Source organism: Aythya fuligula, chromosome 5 (genome assembly GCF_009819795.1).
Source record: "Aythya fuligula isolate bAytFul2 chromosome 5, bAytFul2.pri, whole genome shotgun sequence".
In the NCBI taxonomy this organism is placed as follows: domain Eukaryota; kingdom Metazoa; phylum Chordata; class Aves; order Anseriformes; family Anatidae; genus Aythya; species Aythya fuligula.
In genome coordinates this window covers 18,028,931-18,048,289 of record NC_045563.1, presented here as the reverse complement: position 1 = coordinate 18,048,289, position 19,359 = coordinate 18,028,931, and the positions used below count along the sequence as shown (strand labels likewise).

Below are 19,359 nucleotides of genomic sequence, written 5' to 3'. Positions count from 1 at the left end.
AAAACACAGCTTACTGGTAAATGAGCTCCTGTAGCATCATAACCTCACATGAAAAGCAGTGGTGATCAAAATAACTCAGTGGTAAACGTTATTAATTTCTACATCATGCACACAGCCGGTGTGCCACTGTAAGCCTGACACCTATTCATCACGCATCTCTACTTATAAACTAGCATCTCAAGCAGCATCGATACCCATCCCTCCCCAGATGACAGTAACTGATTTATATTACAATTTTTTTTACCTATAAACTGCTAATGTGCATGTTATCCAGGGTACCTAGATCCTATCCCTGCCTTTGTGCAGGCTGTATGAAGGTGGTTACTGATTATCCAAAGAACTGTTTTCCAGCGTTGGTACGTTTGAAGGTTTGTGGATTATTTACTGGAAAAGATGCGGTACTTTTATTCCAAAGATACAGTTGTGCCTTTCCAGCTTTAATTAAGTTTTGAAGCCGTACTTTGAGGTTAGGCGTTTATACTTTAGATTGAAGATTCAAGGTGTGGAGGTAAAATAATTTAACCCGAACCATATCAAAAATCAGTGCCAGTCTGGGCTAACGCCTTACAGCCCCGACTCTTTTCTAAGGCTTCTTTAACCAGTAGCACAGGCAGGTTACACGGTTCCTCATTCCTAGGCAGAAGTGTGAAATGCAATTTACACCTTTTCTGTGCAAGTGCCTAGAGACATTTATGTCTGAGAAACTCAGCTCTGGAGTACAATGCAAAAAGATCAGTGCACCTCTTTGATAAAGGTTTCCTCTTTCATAAAATGTTCTTAGTGAAACTTGAAGAGTCTGAAACAACAAAATCATTACTCACCTTTCAGCTTCTATCATTGCTATGTTTTGAAAGAGGCAATGGATCTCATTTCTCTCTCAGAAAGCTTAAAACCCAAGCAATACTTCAACTGCAGTAAACAGAGGTAAAAAAAATCTAGAGAGAATCTGCCTTTAATCTTTTGCATTAAGAAGGAAATGATTTGGGGATCTTACACTGCTCTGGTGAAATTCCACAACTGGAATAGGATTTGATGGAATTTCAAGCCTCTAGTGATTAACTGTGGAGAGAAGCAATACATGTAACATCAAAAAATCAAAACTACATCTCTGAAATTCTCCAAGGGGGAGAATAATCCATCTTTTATACTCTATAACGAGCCTTTACATTACAGTTTAACAGACAATAAAGTGAATGCCATGTTGTAGAACATACCATAATCTGAATCCATCAAAGCATTGTGTTCAGATAACGTTAGAAAGATCCAAGAGAAGTCTACAAAGATCCAGTGCTGCTCTGCAGCCTGCACGCAGCAGCTGGAGGTGAAAGATAACTAGAAGGCCATATGACCATCCTACGTCTAATGCAGGACCTGCTTGAATTCAGAGCATATTCTTGAGCAGAGTATCCCAAACTATGGGGCTTCTTTCATCACAGCCCTTGGAACATGGCATCCATAACCTCTTCCTCTCAAGTGTGCGTGTGGTGGTGAAGCAAACTTCACCTAACCAGCTGAGCTAACAACCTTGTCCAAGATTTTTTGTAAATCAAGGAAATTAAAAAGAAAAGATGTAACAAACAAGTAGCTTATGTCATCAGGGAAAGAAGCATACTCTATTAAACTGTCTAGCTCAAGGTAACCATGATTTAGACCAGTGAGGAAGAATGAATATTTACTGAAAATGAACTTCTCAAAAGTGAAATATTAAGAGCACTAAGGTATCCTGTGGGGACAGACTGGTTCTCTGCCTCTCTGTCACCATGTGGCACATGCATTTATGCCAGGACTCTCTTCTGTGACCCATCACGTGTAGCACAGAACAAATCACTGTAGGCAAGAGAAAATTGAGTTTCTGCTAATATCTGTCAGCTTTAGCTTCTTTCTGCCAATTCCTCTTCTAGGACAGTGTTTAGCAGAATACTTTATCTCAGGCTACAAGGACTGAAAATAGGAAATTGCTGATGATGTGTAATTGATGGGACAGAAGAAGTTGCCAAAAGCAAATGTTTTCTGCCAAATGTGTAACTTTATTCACTTCAACTCTCTTATCTCAGCCATAAATTTGATACCATCTGCCCAACTTCTTCAGTTTTACTGTTCAAGAGTAATTTCACAATTCTTAAATTCCAGAGTCTGCAGTCCTAACGAGCTGCAAATCAAGAATGCATCCGACAAGCTATTTACCCTAAGCAAAAATTTGAGAGGGGAGGGAAAAGTATATCCCGATAATCCCATCCCACTCATACCTTCAGTATGGACATTTTACAAAAACAATGTAATCTTCAGAGTTATTTTTCTGCATTAAGTAAAAAAAAATAGCACTGCTTATTTTGGAGAACCCTGTAGTGAAATATCTTGTGTTCAGAAACAGGACAAAAATTAACAACCCCCAAACCCACACTTCCCCCAAACAAACAAACCAAACCATACTGCTAAATCAGAATACAAGGAACAGGGAGAAAGAAGTAGAAAGTATTTCAGAACAGAAAGTTCTCTCTCCAATTTCGTTTTTTCACTTTAATGACATAACACTGAAAAACTGAAGTTAAAAAAAAATCCACTTAAATAAAAGTTGAGGATGCCATTCTCCGCAAGTCGCCAACAAATGGAATGGAAAGTTTCAACCCAATGAAAATGTTTTTCCAATTTTCACTTTGCTACAGAATTGTCAGCAAAAATAGCTTTATGAAACATTTCACTGTCAATGATTTGTCATTTTCTGATATAAAAAGTTAGGCTGGAAGCCGCCTCATCAGCTATAGTAAATAATTTGTGCACAAGCAGTACAAACAGAACACTGCACTTAACAAATTTCACTTAGAATAAAAATACACCAGGAAGGCAGCATTTTCTATTTGGTCTGTTTTTAAGGCAATTTTATATCAGCTTTTTGCCTTTGTTTCTCTAAATGTACCTCTGATGTATACAATCCACCTGCATTCACTTAAAATGTAAATTTCATTGGGGTAGTTTTAGAAGCACAGAAGTAATAGTAGATCTCTTTCAGGAATTTCTTCTTATCCCATCAAATTTAAAATATACTAAAGGTATGTATCCTGCATTATATATAACTTGATGAAAGAAAGACTTCCGAAACAGAGAGATGCTGATCGCACCCTTGGAGAGCCTGCTCTTTAAGAAGCACCCAGAAAAACTCCATTCTCCTATCTTCCCAAACATCCTTGCCACAGTGCACCTATAAGGAACCATCCCCAAAAACAGCATTGTAAAGTATCCTGAAGGCCACCACTTCACAGCTCATCTGGAGGAGTAGTAACAAAAATGGGAGATAAATTCTGGGAGCTGAGGAGCCTCTCCTGGAATTTCCTGGTTTCCACCCAAATCCCTTCTGCAAGCATTGTTTACAGCCAATGGTAGTCTTAAACTTCAGCTTGAGCAACATACACATGGTGGTGTGCAATTCCCAAATTATATAGCAATGGGCACAGGCCTGTGAAGCTATGTTTAAGATCACTGAGTCAGGAGCTTCTCACATTAAATAAGGTTTCCAGCACACTGCTTTGACCACAGCACGTTTCACCAGCATTTGCATCAACAACAGGCTATACGAGCTCCCTTCACACTGGTTTTTGCAAATAGTTTCAAGTTCACTATGATCTCACTAAACAGAAAGGTATTGCTACTTAAAATGCCAACAGCGACTTGAACCTCTGGAAGTCCAAACACTGCAGAAGCACTAAATGCAGTCTCCATTTTGTTCATGGCAAAACAATGGCTAAATGACATACCCAGGACAGTACCGCTCTGGAGTCAGGAATGCTCTGCTGGTGTAAGTGCCAGCTAGCAACATTCACATTATCACTGGTAAGAAGCGAAGTACTGAAAATCTTAGCAATCGTACAAAATAACTCATGGGCTTGACTGAGTGAGTAGCCATGACCTCAAAGCAGAGCTTTGCCACGTATTTGGCACCTTTTCCTTTGTCCTCTCTGTGAGCTAGGTTCCACCAGAGCAAACAAGCCCAGCCACTGGACACGACCTGCCCGTGATGGCCCAGCCACCATGCAGTCCCCTACAGGTAAAAATGCAGCATTCAATGAAAGTCATGTATTTTGGTATGAATATTCATGTACTGCTACTATTGAAATCTGAAGTATTCACAAGCTGTGATAGTTCTGACTACAGAAAGCAGGTGTTCCAGGTTGTGTTTTTTTTTTTTTTTTTTTTTTTTTTTTTTTACATAATCAAACCATACAAAACTTGATGAAATGCAAGGACTTCAACAAACTCAAATAAATAAACCGTTAAAACTATGTTTCTGCCTGCCCTTAGCATATCACAGTATTTTAATGCTTCATTCTCGGTGCCGGTTGGATGGTGTGTTTCAACAGAGTCCTGCACAGACCTAGCAACTCCTTAACTTCTGCCTTTAGTTACACTCTCAAAATATTTAGTCTGTGAAAATAGTGCAAAGTGTTAATATTTGGAAATTGTTTAGAAATTTCTGATGTCAACAACCCAACTATAATTGCACTATTTCCAACCTTTAGTGACAAAATGAACAATCAATTTCGTAAGTCTATAAAGTAACCCCCGCACCCCCCAATGTCCAAATCATGATATTTTACTCTTTTATTTTGTTATTTTTTGCATGAAAATTAAACCACGGTGTCATTGGAGCAAATGGAAAGCAATGCTTGTGCCAGATCAGACACCATTTCATGATTTCATATAAAAGCAAAGGCTGATTTTTAAATTCATGTGCGGCTGTCAGCAGCGTTGAAGATGTTGGTATGGAATTTTAAATGGCCATTTAGAAATGTAAAGCTAATTAATCAGTCTATGACAAGGAAGGACTCGTTTACTCTAGATTTGCTGATGCCACTGAGATGGGATTCCTTTCTGACAGACAATATTAAAAACAAAACAAAACAAATTTTAGTAGGACTTTGAATGATGGCTGTAGCTAACTTTATCCTGAAGATGCTTTTAGCATCCACATTGCCCAGACAAGCACAGATTTTCACCCTGATGGAAAGGCAGCTGTTAGTTCAACAAGATGCCTTCAAAGTAAAAAGCCAGCATGTGCAACCATCCACACAGGCATGAGTTTGGACTGTGCCATAACCTCCTTTGGATATATCCATGGTTCACAGTGACGTTTACATATTTTCAGGACATTTTGCAACCCTGATGGTTTGAGCACATGCTTGATACCACAGTGTGATACGACGAACAGAATCCTAAATCTTCAAGGCGCCAAAGAATATCAGCATGCTTACTGCACTGATAATTTACAGGTTGATTTACAGAGCACTGCAGTCACTAACAGAGCACAGAATGAATTGTGAGCTTCCATACGATGCTCAGGATTGCTGTGAAACTTTTATAGCCCATTTGCCTTTTATTTGAAAATGAATTTAAAATGCAATTTTTCATGCAATTGTTTCTTAATGTGCACTAGTAATTAATTTGCTTTAAGTTGTCTAAGATTTTCCTAACGTGGTAGATAAGCTAGACTCTACTGCAATTTGTACAATATGCTGATTTATTTCCTCAAGGGTCCATTCTCACACACACACAAATATTTCTCCTTCATAATTTAGAGGACCTCTGAGGTTATAATCAACACTCCTGCCTTTTCTCCTGGCTCCAGTCAATCCTACCCAGCATTTGGAAGGATTCATGAACTGAGTAGACTCAGCACGTCATTGTAAAGGCACAGAAGAAGACATCGTTACTACTTGCTGGCATCGAGGAGGGAGCAACACGAGTGAAGGAGCCACCTTCCTGCTCTCATCTCCCTCTCACTTCTGAGGCCCTGACACAACAGCCCATGGGGAAGGTGACATGGAGGAGAGACATGCCAAACTCGCAAAAGGTTACAATTTCCTTCCTCAGAATGACCTCTTCAAACTGAAATGGCAATGAGCCATTTTCCAATCCACACTCTAAGATCTCTATGACATGAAAGTGTCCACATCACTTTCATGCAAACAGCTACAGCGCTGGGAAACATGTACATGACACAAAAATCTGCCGTGTGTGTTTAGTATGTGCAGCATACTATGCATTTCCTCCCTTTCCTCCCTTCCACGGCTCCTCCAGAAGTCTGGATTATTGTGATTTCTCCCCATGCTTTTCTGTCCACATACCACTACATTTCTTCTTTGGTCTCTCACACACAACCTGTCTTGCACTCTTATTCTATGCCACTCTCTTCCTCTTTTTCCCCCCCCCCCCCACAACTCTGACATACTGAAATTTCTGATCCTCTAAAGACTTCTCATTTCATTCTTCCCCCAACCCCACCAATAACTTCCTCTCCCCGATAAAATCCTTCCTTTTTCCTACCCATACATAGCTGGAATTGCTCACTTTTACTGCCCACAGCTCCTGAAGGCTGTGTAAGAAATGAGGGCAAGGACCAGCCTCTCTAGTATGGACTGTTTCTTGGAACATCATGCTCTCCCCCCACAGGAGCTTCTCAACAGATATTTCTCTGGCAGGGTCACAAAGCAGGCTGACAATAGCTTTCCTCGGTTGCACAGGAGATGCTTTGATGGTAATTGACTCTTCCCCAGGCAGAGTATCAAAGCGCGAATCAAGGCTTCCCCTGGAATTTGGATTTGGTTGCCTGAGCTAGAACAATAGCGGTGAGGCTAGACAGGCTTCATAATGGCTTCTTCTTTAACTTCTGCCTTGATTTTTTAGAGCTGCCTGTCACTTGGCATTACTGCCGTGCTTGCTGACCAGTGATATGTTTGTTTTCTTGCACTCCCTGCTTTTGTGCAGCTGTATTCCTCCATGGATTCCTCTAATACCTCTGCTGTAAGCTCTCTGGGGCAGGATGATTCTCCCACCATGTGTGCAGCCCAGTACAGTGGGGGCCGGAGCCTCTTCAGAGCTCTGCTAATACATGGCATCAAACCCTCAGGTCTGGTCACAGAACAAGAAGGGTTGTATTGGCAGGAAATCAGACTTTTCCTTACTCCCTGTTGCCTGCCTACTGCCTTGAATCAGACAGTGCAAAAAAGGGAAGTGGGCAGGATGCGTGCAAGGAAGGAGTTGAAACGGTGCCCAAGTGAATGGAAAGTATCCAGATGGCTGCGGTAACTCACACGATGGGAGTCAAATCAAAACAAAATGAAAACAAAACCATATGCTGTGTACCCTCCGCTCTCTTGCTCTCTTTCTCTCCCTGCCTTTCTCCTGGCTGTTGCCCCAGGTCTTTCCATCAGTATGGATAATAGTACGTTACTCAATTACGTGTATGTCATGAATAACAATAACCCCTCTTTTACATTAGAGATTATGGATTACTATTATTCATGTAACAATGACTGTAACATGAACCACAAAATTATACTCATGTAAGGGTCAAGGAAGTGTAAGGGTCTAAAAGGGAAGTTGTATTTCTTCATTAAATCCTTCTTTTTATCTGGTATGCTGTATACTTACAAAAGAGAATATTAACTTTACATGTCTATGTTGCTATATGCTATAGAAATATCTACTCACAACCTGCTTGTATCTCAGGGGGAGTATTCAAAAGCATCATGGCAGTGGCAGCATCAATGTCAGGATCTGGAAAATCAACCAATAAATACATTATTTACAACTGGGCTAATCTTTTTGCCCCCGTTGCTAAACTATAGGTTCAATTGAATCTCTGCAGTGAAAAGGTGTAAGAGTTCATTACTCAGATGGCTCTTTGATCCCACATTGTATTCACCCCCAAACTTGCATGTGATCCCAATACTGCTGCTGAGCTGAGCGCAGTGATGAATGTCACCACACCGTCCTCGTGTGTGCACGGTAGCACATTAGCCTCTGTTAGCCTCACGAATTCGCTATTTAATTTTGTGACAAGTATTTAGATTTCATTACACAGGATCTGTGAAAGCAGGTGCAACATCACAATTTGGTATCAGCACAACGGGACAAACCAAGAGAAGAGAGGGAAAGCATAAGGACACACCTTCACCTGAGCAAGTACAGAAGACGACGCTTGGTCTTTTTCATTTGTCAGTAAGGATTTCAGTCATGTCTGAGAAAGTGTTGGGGGCAAAACTGCTACGATTTAGAGAGAAGAGAAAAAAAAAGAAGCTAGCATTTCATTGAAGCACCAACTTACTTGCATCCTTATCCATTGTCACTTTAATATAAGCAAAAATCATCAGCCGGCTGCTGTTATTCTTAAATTGGTTTCTGAATCCATCACCAACAGTCAGTTGACAGATGGTAAGTTATAGAGACAGAACAAAATATGATCCTTTTATAACTATATTCAGTTGCTTCACACACAGCAGCACGGCTGCCATGGAAATGTGGGTAGCTATGACAACAGTAAACAACCCAAGAACGGCCACTGAATAAGCTGAAAAGAACATCTGCCCCAGCCAAGCGTCCCAGCTGCCCTGGGGCGCAACTCGCTAATCGTGCTGTGTGACAGAGAAAGCCGCCTATGCCGTGTCCGAATAAATGAAGTGTGCAATTGAAGCAGACATAAAAACGCACACCCTTGCTGACTGCTGCCTCCGTGCTGCTAAACTGAATGACTAATGAGTACAGGTTTCTTGTTTTTATTTTATTTTTATTTTTTATTTTTGCAGCTTGTTAGTATTTATGCTAAATTGCATACCAAAAAATTCAATTTACTGGTAATAACTTCATGGCTCTTTCTTTTGGCTATTATGTCAGAAAATTACTTTTCACTGTTAAAAAAAATAAATATTTTGTACATCTATATATTTTATATCTGTTTCCAGGAGAGTAATGTGATGTGAAGTAAAAATCCTGCAAGTTATTAACAATGCAAATGGTGTAGAGAGCATTTCACCCATTAAGAATATATATTTTTTTACTAGTTTAAGCATGTACTATTTTGCTATGATAACACAGCTGGAAATACAATCCTAATATGGCTACTCTATTATTTAATTGCTAAAACAGTAAACAGCAACACTGTAGTAAGTGGAAAACTAAAGTCGGAGTAGCAGCAGACTACCAGAATAAAAGGTGCAAACATACTGAGGAGCAGATGCCTGTCTGTGTCCTGGACAGATGAGCATATTCTTTTCCAAAAGTCACCAGCAGACTCCTCAAAAAAGCAGCTGTACCAACTTATGTTAGTTTTCAACTCTGAAGGTACATCAAAAGCAATATTCCTGCTGCAAGCATCTGCTGCAAGTGCCACCCCCGAACAGTTTAAGCCCTGAATGAGTGCCATTTTGCAGCACTGGGTCCAGACACCACACAGACCACACAGCAGAAGAGTTTCCCTTTAGTCAAACTGAAGAGGGATAATCTGCCTAAATTCAAAATAAAAAGGGGAAAAAAGCAAAGAAGCCCAAGACAGTAAAGCCAAACCACTAAACCAGAATTCCTCCATCTCTTTCACAACATAAAGGACTGCTAGAAGTTGAATTTACTGTCCTAACTTGTACAGCCAACTTCAGCATTTGTTTATAGACTGTTCCTGGATTTTATTTGCTTGTTTTACTTTAAATAAGTCCCACTACTTGCTAACTGTGTAGCATAAAGTTAATTTTGCTGCTGAAAGAATAAAAGGGCACAGCAGAGAAAAAAAAAAAAGACAAAACAAAAAACCAAACACATTTCCTATTGACTTTGGTTTTTGTTTGTGCAACAAGCTTCTGTGTTTTCAGATAAAATTGATGCAACCAGTCTATCTTGAAATGTGTATTCTTAGCCTTCAGACCAGTAACGGCACCACCATGTTTCTGTAATGACTTCATGACTCTAATACGAGCTGTTTACAACACGCTATTGAATCCACGGCAGCTGCTTTCCAAAGCACACCCGTGATTCAAGCCCATCCGCACGTGCTGTGGTGCCTGGCATGTTTATATTGGTATGCTCCGGAGGACACCAGGCAGCTCCGTGAAGCCCCAGCAGAGACAGGCACCTGTGGTGGTGTCAGTAGGACCGAGGACAAGGTGCTTTGGGTCATCCTCCTGCAGACGGAGGAGAAAGGAGGGCCTGGCTGCACAGGAGGAGGCCTCAGCCAGGCCGGAGAACGAATGCATCGGACTTGCTCAGGGAAGAAACCTGGGCAGTAGGTAAGGCTGAAGACAAGGGCCAAGGACGAAGAGAGGGGCTGAGGTCAGGCACAGCTCTCAGCAGCCACAGACCATACCAAGAGGTGCAGCAGCAAAGCCCGAGGGCAAACTGAAGGGCCGGATCATTCTCACACAGCGGTTCCGCTCGCAGTTTGGAGGTGCCCTTCTGAGAAGGATGCCAGGAAGACCAGTGAAGATGCAGTCATGAGGAGCAGCACTGAAGGCAGGTGAGGGCAGGGTGCCCCCCCTCAAACTGCTGCTTCCCGCTCAGCTCCTTGACCCCCAGCAGTGCCCCCAGCCCCTTCCCACAGGTGGGGTCTCCACGAAACCCCTTCCAGGCCAACCCTCCCGCTTCCAGCAGCACAGGCTGACCTCGGGGGGCACCCTGACTGGCACAGTGACGAGGGTCCCTCTGTGCATCGCTGAAGCCCTGGATTTCCTAGCTGACTTCCCTACCCCACCTGAAGTGTCTGTGATCAGCACAAAGGCTTTTGAAGTTATTAGCAGTGGGTGGTGAGTGAAAAATGATTGCAGGAACAGCTTTCCCTAGGAAACCGGGTTAAAAATAACTACATCCAAAGTTTTGGAGTTTAGAAAATTAAATAAATATTTAAATGAATGCATTTGAGTTTCTTTTTGCTAATTAAGGTAAGTGGAGAGTCGACTCAGTACACAAACTGCGTTTTCACTTTTTGCTAGTGGAAAACAGAAGAGGCCCAACTTTCCCAGTGAAAAAGGAAAGTAAAAAACAAAGAAGAAGGAGGTTAGGGGATGTTTTATGAAGTAAGAGTCAAAGTCTCAAACAGGCAACATCAGATAGTGACAAAAAATTGCCAGCAGCCACATCCTCCCTAACAGACAACTGCTGCCTCATCTACTCGGTGCTTCACTCTACACCCTGAAGTTTCAGAGCTCGGTGCCCCATCCCCAATGTGCCCTTTACAGGCTATCAGAAAGAACCTGGAAGGAACCTCAAGCACTTACATGAACTCATAAGGCACAAAAGCATACATCCCAAGGCGGTTCAAAGCCAACGTGGTGCAGGAACTCCGATACAGATGTAGTATCCCCACTAGCAATGGAAGCCTAGCATCGTTTTTGCTAGCATTGCTTTCAAAGACAAAGCTTCCTTTGATGAAGACAACATCAAAAACAGGTAAGACACAAACCTCATAGCAAGTGTGTTTCTTGCATTTTAGATTCAAGGCCCTATTCAGCAAAGTGTTGAAAAGTGAACACCAAAGCTGTAAGGAGCATGCAGTTTTGTTTTTTTTTTTTTTTTACTGTGGAACTAACCTAAAATGCATCCCTTTGTGGAATTACAATCCAGTACATGTTGTCAAGATGTGTTTTGAGCCAGGCCTACATATTACCTGTGAAGATTAGAATCTGTCCTGCACTGACATTGAGTGGCAAAATAGTAGGCCTGAAATATTATGGCACGAGGTAATTTAAAAACATTCAGCAACACAGAGGGTAACCTTTGGGTAACAGACTGTTATTCTGGAATTGACAAAAAAAAAATAAAACCTAATAGGGTACCTGAGAAAGTTGGACAGCTGTCCATCTATTATATTTGTGATCTCTGATTTGAGTTCATTTCATAGAGAGAGGAAGTGTTTTATAAGAATTAATATTATGTTCCTTATTTGGTATTTTATTATTTCAAGCTTTTATCTGATCTCACTGAATGCTTCAAATCCAGCCCCGTCCAGCTAAGCCACAATAAAAATTAGAGTAACAGAGTCCCTCTTGATTTTGCTAGAAGGTATTTATTTTTACAGCTATACTATATGGTTTTAAAGAAAATAGCAGTTAAGGCAATTCAAAGCAACCATGACCTGAATTTTCAAGCACAGATGCCTACTGAGAGACACTTAAGATGCATATTTAGGTAATACTAAAATGTTACTGCCAACTGATGTAAAAAATACAGTTAGTAAACAAACTGCACCATCTGTACACCGCAACCATTGCCATGTTATCTCATCAGGAAGGAATTTATAAGATCTTCTTTTAATTTAAAATTACTATATCTAAAATAGAGCTATTTTTGTAAAGAATTTCACTTCACCATTCAGTGTTGTAGCTTTCAACCCCTTCTGTTTCTGCAACAGCATCCTCCACTGCTTTTTTCAATTCAAATCCTCTACTCTAGCTGGCATGCGTAATACTTACAGCCACTCCATTCAGAATATAAAAGTCCAGTTTATTCCTTTTCTACAAGATCAGTCTCTTTATTCCCTGCCTCAATTCCTAGTATAGCCCACTCCTATACCCTTTTCTGTGGTCTGATTCTTTGATATTTTCAGTTTTCACCAGCAGGAAAATGCTGCAATAGCAACACTGTCTCCCACCTTTTACCTTCGGGCTTATTAAATTGCAGCAGAGTGAAAAGCAGCTTGGCTCTATTAAACTTGTCTGTTAATAGATGTGCCTATTCCCTTCCCACATCATGATGGTTAACCTTGGTATGAGTCAGGTTAGGTCAAAGATACGGAGATGATTAATAGAGTGAAGGCTTTTATAAATATATATATATATATATTTCTGATTTTTTATTTATTTTGCTTAATGACAGAATAAGAACTTAGTTATTAAAATAGAACAGCAAAGTACAAGATAGATAGAAAGAAATACCTGAAGAGAACTGTAAATACAGTAACTGTAAAACTCTTTGATGTAGGATGCTACTGAGTCCACTTCTGCAATATTTAAATAAGGTTGAGTAGTGCTCTTAAAACAAGCACGAGTACTTGTGGCAGCATACTGTAAAACAATAGGATTCAGAACCAAGAGCTTGGGAAAAAACACGAAATTATATTCATACCTCAACAACAGTGCACGAAAAGACCAAGAACAGGAATTGTGAAAGCTTACAGTAGAGGCTAGGAGGAAGTTATTTCACAAGTAATGCAAAATTGGTCTGGCAGTTACAGTGGTTCTCTCTCTCCTTTGAAAGGATCTGGTATGAGGCACAGGAGACAAAAGGTATGGGTCTAAATGAACCATTAATTTTTCCTGTGTTTTAAGTTTATTTGTGGCACTGCCAAGTAAGCTACTGCACAAAGAAACCCAAGAAGACAAAGTCCAAGTTTAAACAATACAGAGCATTTAAAACAGAAACCTTCTTCCTGCTCCTCTGTTTTGTTGAACTTATATCATCACAGATCTACTGAAGCAATTTCCATTTTCTGACCACCATTTTATCAGCTGAAAATCTTTACAGTTACCACATGTATTCTTGTTAAAAACACTAGTTTCTGTATAAAAAAGGGTAGGAGAAAGAGTTAAAGAAGGTATTACAAATGCCCAAATTCATCAAAAGGATCATCTATCGCTTTGAAAGCTGTATGAAACCAAAACATATCATCATAACTTTTTATCTCTGCAGTAAAGATTAAGATCAATTAACTGTTAAAAGAAAGACTAACAACACTGATATGTATTTTACCAGCACAAGATAAACATCTTCTAAGAGACAGCTATGGAGATATGAGAAATACAATTTTTATATGAAAATGGCACATTATAATATATTCTCTGCTTAAAAACAGGGGAGATGTTTGATTTGTTTTTGTTTCTTTAATTTTAAAAGCACTTTTCCTTTTGCCGTGCATTACTGCGAGCTTCTTTGTCTACATTGAAGGATGTGAAAGTAAAATCTACCCATTGCAAAGGCAACAGTAAAGACTTCGTTGACTCCATGCAGCCTGTGCAGCTGGTGGGACTGAAGAGAAAACATCAGCTGGAGAAAACACTAGCCACAAGCCTAGCACAGAAGAGAAACAACTTGCTGTTCCATCATGTACTTACCTAATTCGTGATCAGGAATTTCAACCATCTTCTTAACTCATTGCTGCAGCCTCAGCTTCTACAGTAGAATACGGGATTGTGAGGGCTTCAACTCCTTGCAGCCTTACAGGTTGCACACACATTTTCATCAAAGGATACACACACACACACACACTCCCTCTTTGTCCCCAGTTATACAGATGTGTTATCTCTAACTGGGACATCAAAGTGATCAGTGCTTGAGCTTTCATAATGCCCCTGCTGCGAAAAATGTTTTTTTCTTCCAGCAAAGCTGGAAGGCAGATGGCAGGAGGAAGCCCTCTACAGAACTCAGACCATTTAAAGCCAAATAAACCATACCTTATTGTCACAGACAAGTGTTTTTTGTAAGCACTCATTTCCCTCTTGTGCTATTTCAAAATCATGTCCGTCCCAAGCCAGCCACTGCCCTTGAGAACTGCTCACACCTTCCAGCCCTGCAAGTGCAAGGCATGCTGGCTGGCAAAGAACCGCCACTTCTTGCACAGCTGGAGGGACCCTCAGGGAAATGCTTACAAGTTCCTCCCCTCTCTCAGCCAAGAGTTGTGCAGGAAAAGGTGGCTTTTGGGTACTTCTCAGCAAGGCACGTCTTTGGGAGGGCTTCACCCATGCATCCCACCTGCTAGAATCGTGAGGGCGCAACCCATGAACACAGAAGAGGCAGATAGAAATTCCATGTGGGATTCACGATCCAGTGAACAAACAGAAAAATGTCAAGTAAACATGAAAACAACAACAAGAAAGGTTTTTCAGTGATTTGAAGGAAAAAAAATGCTACTAATGATGAGGAAAGGGGTCAGGCATGTGACACTGTCAGCAAAAGGACTGAATATATTGTAACTGGGGAGCCAAATGCAGCAAAAACAACAGCAAAATGATGAACAAAAACCCAACAGCTAAAATAGCTGTGTGCTAATAAAGCAGGCAGACTGACAATAAAAGAGGAACTCAAGGTACTAGTGTTATTACAGGAAAATTCACAAATAGGGTGGAATAGCAATTACTATTGAAACAGGTGTCAAAAGGTCTGCGCTTTTCAGGGAAAAGAAATGCAGGTTTTATACAGTAGGATACTGTCACGCAGTAATGAAACTGCAGGCTTCTGAAAAAAATAGAAAATGGGAAATGTTGAGATGAAAATCAGGCTGTTGCAAGATGGTCAAAGAAGTTTTCTGAGAGTGACGCTGGGCCTGCTCTTGAATTTTTGCACCAGCTCTAGATGTGGATAGAGCTCTGCATCATTAACGAAATGGGAATTATGTCAGCACAGGAGACTAACTCCACAGTACAGAGTAGAGAACAAATGCTATTAGCAATGGTAAGGCCAGTTATTCCTGAATGTGACAGCTGACAAGTTTCTTTATCCACGTTGCTGAATGAACAAGAATAGATTCTTTTCTGCTCTTTTTCTTAGGTAATAAGGACAACTTTGGAACAAGGGACCACAAATTGATTCAGCTTATATGAAGTGGGAAGAATAACAGCGAGCCTAATTTTGCTGCACAGCTATGATTTCAGGAGAAAGTTTTGCCGAACTAAAAGTGGTTCCTCTGGAACTGCTGGAAGACACTGTCTGAAGAGCCCTCAGCATGGAGGAGATCGGCAATTTCCGTAAGTCAACGTGCAAAGACCTCGCTCAAACTTGTATCCTGAGAAAAGCTGGCAAGATTCATTCTTTCTTTAAAAAAAAAAAAAAAAAAAAAAAAAAAAAAAAGCTGGACAACTGAAGTGACTTGGAAACCTACTTTAGGAGAGAAAACAGAGCTTGGCTTCCTCAGCTAAGCAAAACAAGCAGAGAAAAAGTAAGGCTCTGTCAATACAACAAGGTGACCAAGGAGCACAGGAGGGGGAGGAAGCTAAGAAGAAGAACCATTAAGTTTAAAGGTAACATCAGTGAAGCAACCTCAGTGCTGAAGAGACTGATAATTAGAACAGTTCTAGACATCCGAGCAATGACATTCTGGAAAACTCTTCTAATGGGAGCTTGAACAAAGGAAAAAGATTGAATGTGAGCTTTCACAAGTATTTATGCAGTGACAGGGCTTAGAGTGTGACCCAGGGAATGGGACTCACCAGAAGCTGCCTTCCAAACAGTGCTGCTCTACAGCACTTCAGCCGTGACACCACGAAGGAAAGCTGGTGAGCAAGCTGTGCGAGATCTTGCTTCCAAGAGGTCTCACCTCTCCCTCTGTGCACCCATGCCTACAGATAACTGCCTGTGCAGACTCTCTCAACTTCACTTTTCTGCTTTCCTCAGCAGGGCAATGGAGCAGGTCCAGGCAGGAGGTGCTGGGAGGTGCCAGCAGGCACAGCTTTGTATGCAGGGGACGTGGAGAATTGAAGGTTTGGCTCAGTGACCTGCAACTTAGGGAAGTCTGTGCAGAGTGGCTTCTTCATGAATCTAGGAAAGGCTGGGAAAATTGGCTGCAAGCCCACAAGTTCCCTCGCTGGTATACATTGTGCAGGCCTGGGTTATGAGGTGTGGATGCAGACAGCCAGAATTGCCACCAGAAGTATGTTTAAAATAGCACACAACGATAAGCAGAACCGACAAGCAGGTACACAGAGGGGTGGGCATGCAGGCTGCCTGGGCTGAACTCCATATCACAGAATCATGAATCCAACCCAGGTTTGGCTTCTAGCTCTAGATTAGATGTCTTTTCTTACTTTTTTTTTTTTCCCCCAGGGAGGGTTAAGAGAGGATAAATGGAGGTTGGTTAGTGCTAGTTCTTGAGAAGTGTCACACCTTAGAGAGCTGATCACTTTCTGTTTGCAGAATTATGTCCAAGACAGGCATAGCATAAATAAATCAAATCCTAGTCAGTACCATTTACTTCTCTTCTTCCTCAGATTATGATCAATGAGCAGCCATTACTGTGACTCAATCAATAAATAAATGCATCAAATGACTAGTTTTGAAAAATGATTACTAAACATGTTGGAAACCCTGCTTGGGTAACTCTTTCTCCCTTGTGAGTGTTTTTAAGTGTATCCCCATTAAAGACCAACAGGACCAGACACCCAGCCACACTGGAGCAGATTAAAGCCTATTTTCCATTAGAGCACTCGACAATCGATACCTTGCACTGCTGCAAGCCAGCCCCAGCCCGCGTGTGCAGGCACTGCAGACACGCCGGTCCCTGGTGATGACCGAGCGCTCCCCGCAGGGAGCCGTGTCCAACACCGCTCCTACAAGCTGCTCGTCTGCCCCTCAGAGGCAAATCGATGGACAAGGGAAGGCAGTCCCAGCAGCAATGCCATCCTGTGACAAATCCGCTTCCACTCTTCCTGCAATACTTGGTCTTCTACAAGTCATCCGTTTTGAAACAAAGGGAACAAGAGAAGAGCAGGAACCTGGTGTTCAGGACCTCTTGACATTTTTGGCTGCATACCCAGGGGAGTTAAGGGAAGAAATGCAGGTCAGTGGGAAGACAAATGTGTTTCATGACAATTATTTTGAAGAATTATTATCATGAAACATGAAAACAAGACAGCCTTTGAAGACATCAACACTTCAGTTGTTGCAGTATGATGTAACATAACCAATGAATTAGCAGCAGAATTATTTTCTAATTCCAACAGTGAAAATATTCTGACACCACATTAGCCTTTTTTAATGAAAGCTCCTATTGAAAGCAACGCACTGAACACAGGCTGGCTGAACACTGAGGAGACTTTAAGAGTGTAATTAGTCAGCCTTATGCAGGGCTTTAACTTATCTTAAATAGCATACATAATAATAGTATTTATTTAAAACAACTGCAACACATTTTGTTCAGACTAAACATTACAGCGTAGTTATTAGTTTTTTGTTTCTTACTTTCAGTACTCAGTAGATGAGATTTTGTAGAAGATGCACTGCAAACCTGAACAAACTATAAAACTCGCTTTCGCTTATACTTTTAATTCAGTTGCATGTGCATCTTGTATCTTCCAGTAAACACTTTGCTAATGCAAAGATCTATAGCACCTGTGCTATACAATATCAAACACGTAAGTTAAAATTGGCTTTGCTGGAATACTTTATTTAAACATTTCAAAACCAGAGGAAATAAGAAACGCTATGAACCAAACCGTGGTGAGAGAAGAATTCACTTGAGCCACTAGAGAGGGACCCAAGGCTTGGCTTTGCACATAAGTTGCATTTACAGGCCCTGGGATGGTTCCAGCAGGCCAAACTGCTACCAAGGAGCTCCTTTCTAACCAAAGGGGTTGAAACACCTTTCTACTTATCATTGAGAAGGGGAGGCACAGGAGTCCACTTCTGCCAGCCTTTGGTTTGCTGTGAATGGTCTAAGTAATGGACAGAAAACAACACAAAGTCCTTTGCAAGCTTTCAGATCTTCAATGGAAAGACGTATCACAGAATCACAGAATTTCTAGGTTGGAAGAGACCTCAAGATCATCGAGTCCAACCTCTGACCTAACACTAACAGTCCCCACTAAACCATATCCCTAAGCTCTACATCTAAACGCCTTTTTAAAGACTTCCAGGGATGGTGACTCCACCACTTCCCTGGGCAGCCTGTTCCAATGTCTAACAACCCTTTTGGTAAAGAAGTTCTTCCTAATATCCAACCTAAAACTCCCCTGGCGCAACTGAAGCCCATTCCCCCTCGTCCTGTCACCAGGCATGTGGAAGAGCAGGCCAACCCCCACCTCACTACAGCCTCCTTTAAGGTACCTGTAGAGAGCGATAAGGTCACCCCTGAGCCTCCTTTTCTCCAGGCTGAACAATCCCAGCTCCCTCAGCTGCTCCTCGTAGGACTTGTATACTTCACAAAATGGAGTGGGTAAGCTAAGGGGGCTCTTTTCCCATTCTCTTTACATAATGAATGGAGAACCAAAAAAGCTGCTGGATGTCTAAGAAAAAAACACACATGAAGTGAAGCTTTATCCAAATAGTAGCAAGAGCTGTGCCTGTAATCGAGGCGTATATAAGCTGGGTAAGTAGCAGTCTCTGTGGAAGAGGATCGCAGTGCCAGCATCCTGCAGGGCTGAACCTGGGACTGGAACAGCTGTACAGCTTAGCTACAGCTCAGGACAGTTTTGTAAAACGTTAGTGCTTCATTAACAAGAGTCACAAGTGTGTTTTTGCACCATTCTCATGAGAATACAGCAAGGCTGGGAAGGAAACAACGGCTTAAATTGTACTAGGTCTCATTACCACTGCAGCTCTACCAACCTGGGCTGGAGGTAAGGCCACTGCTCCAAGCACAGTGGGTGGGTGATAAAAGCTGCTATGAAGAAAGAGGCAACTTGGTTTCAGCAAATATAAAGTCTTGTCATTGATGTTATTTTTACAACTAAATAAGAAAATGCCCCACTCTCCTTTTTGTACTCCATAATTTCAGTGAATTTCAGTGAGGCCATGGTTTACTGATTCATCCACAGGTCTCTGTAATACCTGTCAGTAGTATAGCATACAGGTATTTCTGGCCTTTTAGAGAGTTCTTCACATGCATACAAGTAAACAGTT

The 19,359-nt window shown here is 41.3% G+C and overlaps 1 protein-coding gene across 7 annotated transcripts in view; it reads right to left on the bottom strand.

Moving 5' to 3' along the window:
* FOXN3 (forkhead box N3) overlaps positions 1 to 19,359 on the bottom strand; it is a 197,404-nt gene that overhangs the window by 15,069 nt on the left and 162,976 nt on the right. For 4 of the 7 annotated variants that reach the window (XM_032188729.1, XM_032188726.1, XM_032188731.1 and 1 more), the window contains exon 5: positions 7,483 to 7,548. The exons of 2 other annotated variants lie outside the window; for them this stretch is intronic. In XM_032188729.1, coding sequence (XP_032044620.1) covers positions 7,483 to 7,548 — 66 coding nt within the window. The remainder of the gene's footprint in view (positions 1 to 7,482; positions 7,549 to 19,359) is intronic. One more of the 7 variants, XM_032188730.1, reaches the window with a different exon arrangement.